Here is a 7,737-nt window from a genome sequence, read left to right on the forward strand (position 1 = left end):
CCCCGGGCCGCCTCGTGTAAACACCCTCTCCTCTCGGTGCTGCTAGTGTCGAGGTGGCCTTTTGCAACCAGTTCTAGGAATTCCGCATCTGAGGCGTAGGATTAGGGAGCCGGGGGTGGGGGGGCGCGGGGCACTGGGAGGGCTGGGCCTGCCGCGGGCTCTCTGCCCGGGGTGGCGAGCAGGGACCTCTCCCGTCCCCCATGTTCACACGGGGGACCCGCTCCACTCTGCATGTGTCATGCTCACAGGCTCCGCCAGGACACTGCGGGCTGAGGGGGACCTGGCTGTCTCCACTGGCCTGCCCCCGCCCCCCTTCCCAGGGCTGGCAGGAAAGCTCGCTCTTGGGTCTGGAGTGGGCCAGGCCTCGCCGTGGGACCTCCCGAAGGGGACGCGCAGGGGGCCAGCCTGGGCCCTTGCTGGGTGTGCACATGCCAGCTGTCCTTGGGGGGGCCACCTGATGGGGCAGGATTCGAGGTACAGGATGACGGGGTCGTGGGGACCTGCCAGGCAGGGACAGTGGCCCAAGCGGGCAGCCACACCGCCCTTGCCAGTCCCAGTCCTTCTAGCGAGGCCTCGGGAAGGCGAGGAGGCCTCTGCAGTGACTGGCGTGAGGACGGGGAGGCACACAGCCCCGTTTGCAGGGGGGGCGCTGCTCTTCCTGTCGTAACTGCAGTTGGGGTTTTAAATATATGCATCTTATTTGTGAAAGTGTGCGAGGGGGCAGGGCCCATCCCGTCACCATCCAGCCCTCCACGTGTTTCAGGCCCACGCGGGATCTGCCCCCACGGGCCTCCCGCTCTGCAGCTCCCCACGCCATCCCCTGCCCCACCCAGGCTGGGCCTGTTTTACCCCCATGGGGTAGTTGTGCTGCAAGCTCTTCTCCATCGTCTGTCTTGTCGGGATTTTGACCACGCACCCGGCGGTTTTCAAGCCACCAGAATCAGGATTCAAACCGTGGCTGGCCACGCAGGGTCCAGCTCCCTTAACTGTGAAGCTCTGAGGCTAACCCCCTTTTTTCTTTAAAGACCGGATCTTGCCGTGTCATGATCCTCCTGCCTCAGCTTCCTGGGTAGCCAGGCACCACCGCGCCTTTCAGGAAGGACCTGGAGTCGAACCTGGGCCTCCCTCGTGGCAGCACAGGCCGCTGCAGACGGGCCACCAGGGCGGGCTGGAGCAGCCCCGTGTGGGCGGCCCTGGGGGGTAAACAGCTGCACGCCTCTCCTCCGCAGATCTGGGACATGAGCGACGACGAGACCGTGTGAGGCCGAGGAGCGCCCGTCGCTGGAGCAGGACTGCCGCCTCCTACACTGGTGATGCCGGCCGGCCCCTCCACCTCTCTGGCCCCTTCCTCTGCACACGCCGAGGCCTGGGACCTCCCCCGCTGCCCAGGGGCTCCCGGGGCGTGCCTCTCTCACGGCCCGTGTCCCGCCCGTTCTGAGCTGAATAATAACCTCGACTGCGGTGTTGCCGGTGACCCGGGACGTGGTGGCCTCCACATGCGGTCCTTCTTTCTGTCGTCGGTGTCTGCGGTCCACCCCGGGGGTGGCACTGAGGACGCCATGGCGGGCCGGGGGGAGGAGGAGCACACGCGGTGACGCGAGGACCCCTAGGACAGTCCTCAACTGCGGGGCTCTTGCACAAAGCAGGGGAGGAGGGTCTGCTGCGGGAGGTCCAGGAGCAGGTGCCCGGCGGGGGCTCCTGCCTGCCCTGTGGGCTCTCCAGGCCCGGGAGGGCCCAGCGGGGCTGCATGGAGCCTTCCTCCCTGACCGGGGGCTCCTTGGTGGTGGCTGGGAGGTCCTGCCCTGGGATTCTGCCACAGCCTGGAGCCAGGGTGAGAGACTCAGAGAGCCCCCGGGCACCTCAGGCGAGGCCGGGTCTCCCACGATCACTTTTCCTGCCCCTGTGGGGTGAGGGTGCAGGCTGCGTCCGCCCTCCCGCCTCCCCAGCCCTGTCCCCAGGATCAAAGAGCCATGGGCCAGGCTGTGGTTTAAGAGCACTTTATTATTGTTCTTAAGGCTACTTTTAAGTACAAAAAAAAGATGGCCTGCCAAACCTTTTTTTTTCTTCTTCCAGGGAAAACAGGCCACAGAGAACGGTATAGTACAGAGTTACAGACACGGTGGGACAGGCCGCGCCGCTCGGGCGGGGGTGCTCCGCCTATCCCAGATAGGTCCGCGCCGCCTGGTCCCCTCCCGGGGCCGTGAGCCGGTGCCCGCGGCGGGCTGTCCCCTGTGGCGCCTCAGTAGCCTGTCGCAGTAACAAACTCGTGGCTATTAGTGCAGGCGCAGAGGCCTCAGCAACCTGTCCCTGCACTTCCACAGACACATCGACGACAAAAAAAAGATCAACTTTTTTTTTTTCCAAACAACAAAAATGATTACAATAGGAAAGGGACAAATTAAATAGCTACATATCATTAACAAATTAATTGTTCTTCAAAAAATACCTACAAATTTCTCTGTACATTCTTTACGCACAGCGTAATGATGGTCTTAAAGTTACCTATATAAAAAAAGTGTTCTCAACGATTTTTTTCCTACAGAAAATATAGGGGCCTGGATGCCAAAGCCTGGAAGCCCGGTAAAGTAGGAGTGAGCCGTGCGCGGGGCGGAGAGGGGCTTGGCTTTTGCTTTGCGAGGCCCCGCGGCCACCCTGTGACTGCGAGCGCCAGTTCTCCGGCCGAGCCATCCGGAGTCAGTTTCCAAAATCCCTCGGCCACACTGTGTGTCTCACAGCGAAAGCCGGCCGGCCACAAGGGGGCCCGTAAGCAGGAACCCACATGCTGGGCAGGCGAGGTGGCCATGCCCACGTCACCTGGCCAGGTGGGGAAGGCCTGGGGGTGGCCACAGCCGCGTCCGTCGTGCCTGCTGCCTCGCCCAGCTTCTGGTTAGTAGCGTTCATCTAGCGCGGTAATAACCGCAGCGATAACTCTGAAGTCCGAGGAATGTACACGCCTTGGCCCCAGCGTACAAGGAAGCATCTAAAAATACCACAGCGCGGATTGTCAGCAGTCTGCCACTCGGCCGACCGTTCGGAGGGAGCAGTTCCTGCGTCGAGGGCAGCTGGAAAGACGCGGATCCCAGCTCCCCCGGGAGCTCGTACTAAGCAGGCAGGGATGCAAAAAATAAATGATGAAGTCAGCCGCAGGCCAGCCCTCCGGCCTCCTCCGCGCACCCGGGCCGCCAGCAGCTGGCCGTCCCGCGCTCCTGGTGAGTAGCGTGAGTATCAAATACAAATCTTAGAGTACAACTGTACCAGCAGTAAGTATACCTAGGACCGTAACTGACAAAAAGAACTAATCCTGGAGAGGCTAGTGCGTCTCAGGGATGCCGCTCACTGCCTGTGCACGTAAGAGAAACCGCTATTCCTCCTTAAAGCACTGCGGGGCCCCGGCCTCAGCTCCAGCCGCACACCGCAGCGTGCAGAAGGTAAATGCCCGTGAGGGGCCGGAGCCAGAAAGACCTCTACCCTGTGCGAGCCCTCCCCTGCCACGACTGAGTCGTCTGCCTGAGCGGCCGCGACCACACGCCGTCAGAAGTGTCACCCTCCACCCTTCCTGTCTCAGCAGTTCGCCCTCGGGAGCCCTCGCGTCTCCAAGTGGTCAGGCCAGCAGCTCAGGTCCCCCCACAGTGCAAATCAGACACGGCGGGCCTCCTCAAGTCCGCACGCACGCACACACAGCCCGACAGCCACGCACGCACATGCACACGGACTGAGCCCGACGGCCGCACACAGCCGGGTCTCGAGGAGCAGAGGGCGCGCTCAGGGCATGTACCAACGTCGTCATGGCTTATGAGTGCGCATGCGCGGGCCGCGCCCTGCAGCAGAGGTTTCTTTGGTAACGGAGGCAGGAAGGGTGCCCGTCAGATGTTGCGCGTCCTTCCTGCTGTCGTGGCCGAGGGCCCCCTCGTGTGGACGCCAAGCAAGTACAGAGACAGGACAGAACAGAAGGAGACCCCCAGCAACATGGTTTTTGCGAAGAAACCAGCCCGTCCCTTCCCCCCCGCCCGCCCCCGTGATTTTTTTTTTCCATTTTTGTAAGTACTGACTGTTCAAAGCTCAGGCAGACCGTGCAGACGCCGGTGCTGCTGGGGGGAGGGCGCGCCCCTCAGGAGACCACGGAGGGCGGGTGGCTGTGGCTGACCATGTGGGCCGAGGGGCTGGCGGGCTGGCCCCTGCGCGACGCCGACTCGGGGCTGCTGGACGCGCCGTCCTTGGCGGCTTTGATCTGGAGCCACGTGTCCCCCAGGGCTTTGGCGAAGTGGTCGTCCACGGAGCCCGTGATGGACACCGAGCTGGGCGCCGGCTCAGGCTCCTTGTAGTTCTTGCCCAGGCTCCGGCGGAAGTGCTCCTCCACCACGGGGTCGCAGGTGGTCGCCGAGGCTGCGGGGCAAGGGGGGCGCAGTCAGGTCGTGTGCCGCGGACAGGCTGCCGTGGTGGGGCGCTCAGGGACCCCGGGCCCACCTCCCCCTGAAGTCCTGGCCCCGCACAGGGCACTCCCAGCTGCAGGACGGCAACGAGCCCACGGCACTGGGCCAGGTCGGGTTCCCGGGGACCGCACCTGCCTGCCCCACTGGCACTCACCGCTCGGCGGCCTCCGGTAGCTGGCGGGCCCGGGCGCGGCGCAGCCGCTGTGCGCCACGGGGCAGTGCGAGAGGTTGCAGTTGCGGGCGCCGGCCGACGCGCAGGTGATCACGGAGGGCCGGTTCTGCAGGCGGGGAGGGGGAAAGTGCCGGGTCAGGTCCTCAGCCGCCCCGCGGCGCCTCCCCAGTCTGGACGAGGAGACCAGGCCACACTGCCACGCGATGGCCGCCTCAGGGAGCGAGACGCCAAGGGCCGGCGCTCCTCCACCTCCACCTAGGCTGTCCGTTCCCTGCATGGCCTCCCTTGGTCGAGGGGGCGGGACCAGGGACCCCCCAGCTCTGCTGCGGAGTTGTCCTGTCCACACCCTCTGGAATGGAGACCAGCCCTGGGGGCTGGAAACGGGTGTGTGGACGGCACAGGGCTGCAGGGTGGGCCTGCCCTCGTCTGCACCGTCGGTGTGCTCAGAGCTGCCCTGGGCCCTGCCCGTGGACGAGCTTCTGCTTGAGCCTGAGCCTGAGCCAGGGGAAGCGTGACCGTGCACACCATGACGGAGATGGGAAGACACGGTCCTGTGCGTGCCCTCCCCATCCTCCCAAATCCAGCACAGGCGTCATCTCCGTGAGGCCCTTGTGGCCACTGCCACCCTCTTCCCCGCCCACCTGCCAAAACTTAGCAAGGATGTGGCCCAGCTCTGCCGCCTGCCTCGGAGCTGTGGCATGACCCGCACGCTCGCCCCACGCCAGCTGCTCCACGGTGGTGGGCGGTGGCAGGGAGCCCCAGGGCCCCGTGGAGCAGGAGCGTGCGCCCACCCTGTGTGCAGAAGCCTGGCCCAGTCTCTGCCGGCACCTGGCAGGTCAGAGGGGATGGTGGAGTGAGTGACACGCCTAAGTAGCAGCATGTCCCCCGCTGTGGCCTCACATGGGCCCCGTCACAGAAAGCAGTAGGCTCAGCTGGGTTCCACAGCCACTGGTACCCTCCTGCCTGGCCAGGGGCCCCGTCAGGGCACAGGTGGGGGCTTACACTCCCACCCAGGAAAAACGCCCGAACACATGCAGTGGCGGGTCAGGGAGAAGAGGGAGACCGCGCCAGAGACCCGGGCCGGCTCCCTCTGCATGCAAAGCCGCTCTGACCCCAAAGCCACCCTGCAGACGCCCAGGGCCATCCACCGTCCAAGGGAACACTAAGCTTCCCACGCGGCCAGGGCGGGTCGTGAGGCTCACTGCGTGCCTTCCCAGGCCAGCCGTGGCCAGAGGCAGGGTGGGACACTCCACGACTGAACTTCCACGTTGAACCCTGCCCCCACACCCCCCTCCTGACCGCCCAGGCCCTGGAAGCAGATTCTTCTAGGCGGACATCGGTCAGGTCTGGGTGCCGCTTGCACGTCTCACCCCATGGCGGTGCCTGGGAAGTGCACTGCACAGGTCACCTGCCGTCTCCGCCCGGCCCTGCCACCCGCCAGATCACTTCTCACACCCACTGCCAGGACCATCCCAGAGGCTCTTACGGAGTAATGTGCACACACGCGGGAGGGACTGCACAGAACTCATGGGAAAAGGAATTAAAGGATGAGGTCGTTTTGGTGCAAAATGACCCCGCCAGCCTCTTTAGTCTCTGGTTCCGCAGAGGGCCTGGCACGGAGGCAGTGTGACAGAACAAGCCACTGACGGGATCTGCCGTCACATCTACCTGACCCCCACACACAGCCGAGCGAGTCCCGAGGACTGACTGCTCTGCTAGACTCCTCGCACACTCCCCTGCGCACAGCCCGGCACCGTCCGGGAGTCCCGCCTCCTGGGCTTGCCCTGCAGGTTGCCACGTCAGACCTGGGGCACGCGCCTCGGGCAGGCTCGGTCTCCCCAAACACTGACTGGGACCTGGAGGTTCAGGAAGAATGCAGCTCACACAGGAACCCCGAGCCCCCCCGGGGCTGAGTGGCTCCGTTTTAGAGAGGCCTGCCCGTCCTACTGAACTGTGCAGCAGAAGCAGTCGTTTTCGTGTTGTCCTTCAATAAAAGAAACCCCTATGGGCAACTGCAGGCCTCCGACGTGAGCTCGCAACCACCACGACCCTGCTGCAGCACCACGCAGGGTGAGTGGACGCTTCAGCCCGTCCGTGTGACCGCCTCCTGGTGAGGGTGGTCACAGCAGTCCCCAGACGGCCACGGCCACTGTGCAAAGGCTGGAGCCAGGGATGCTGACCCTTGTAGGAGGTCGGGAGGCCCAGGCAGGCCTCGGCAGGACCAGAGTGTGTGGGGGGTTCTGCTCTGCTGCTCCTGCCCGAGTGCAGAGCCACCACCACCAGGTCAAAATGGGCCCAGACCCTCCCAGACCGGGGCGTACCTGCTGCCGCTCCACCGGGGTCAGCGTGGGCGCGAGGCCCGCCGGCCGGCCGGCATCCAGACTATTCTTGGTCAGGGCGAGCGGCTGCTCCGTGCCGAGGCCGGACAGGGACGTGTACAGGTGGCTGCCGTGCAGGCTCACGGCGGGGGCCACACCACGCTCCACGGGGCTGCGGCTCCGCTCCCGGGCGTCCTTCCGGCAGTCCCCATTGGCAGTCTTGTTCCTGGAAAAGAGGGATGAGCAGTCAGGCGAGCAGGGCTGGTGTGTCCTGAACGGTGACGGCACTGCCCACGTGCCGGGCACTTCCTGCCGAGCACGTTCAGTCCCCGTGACGCTCAGGTGGCGCAGCGGCCGCCTGGCTGAGGAGCAGGGTGGTGAGGCTCCAGGAAGGAGGAACCCCGCTCCCCACATGCTGGGGCTGAGACCTTGCGGGTTTTTGCCCACTCAGCTGCCACAGCACTGAACCGAGGTGTCACACCTACCCCTGCCCAGATGAGGGGGCTGACTCGGAGCCACTGAGTCCTCGGTGAGGGGGCCGCGCACCTCTGCCTCCCCCAGAACACAGGCAAGACCCTGTTCTTTTTTTTTGGAGAGATTTTTGCTATAAGGCACGTGCGCTCACCAGAAAGACAGAGAGATAGAAAGGGAGAAATCACCCCCCAGAGGTGTAAATCCCCCCCCAGGGGTGTTGGCCACGCCGTAATCCCTTCTCCTCTCGGGATCTTGGTTGCCCGGCCTCAGTTTAAGCCACTGGGTTCGGGACTCGAACCGCAGTCGACTACATGGGAGTTCAGCGACGTAGCCATTACGGCCT

General features: G+C 64.5%; 1 protein-coding gene across 5 annotated transcripts in view; it reads right to left on the reverse strand.

The window, feature by feature from the left end:
• Positions 1-1,981: 1,981 nt before the first annotated feature.
• Positions 1,982-7,737, reverse strand: part of VGLL4 (vestigial like family member 4) — a 168,480-nt gene continuing 162,724 nt past the window's right edge. For all 5 annotated transcript variants that reach the window (XM_006160637.3, XM_006160638.3, XM_006160639.3 and 2 more), the window contains 3 exons: positions 6,924-7,146; positions 4,585-4,708; positions 1,982-4,383 (listed from right to left, as the gene is read on the reverse strand). In XM_006160637.3, the coding sequence (XP_006160699.1) occupies positions 4,109-4,383; positions 4,585-4,708; positions 6,924-7,146 (622 nt within the window). In that variant the 3' untranslated portion in view covers positions 1,982-4,108. The remainder of the gene's footprint in view (positions 4,384-4,584; positions 4,709-6,923; positions 7,147-7,737) is intronic.

The sequence above is a fragment of the Tupaia chinensis genome, unplaced genomic scaffold, assembly GCF_000334495.1.
Source record: "Tupaia chinensis unplaced genomic scaffold, TupChi_1.0 Scaffold000704_1, whole genome shotgun sequence".
Lineage (NCBI taxonomy): Eukaryota > Metazoa > Chordata > Mammalia > Scandentia > Tupaiidae > Tupaia > Tupaia belangeri.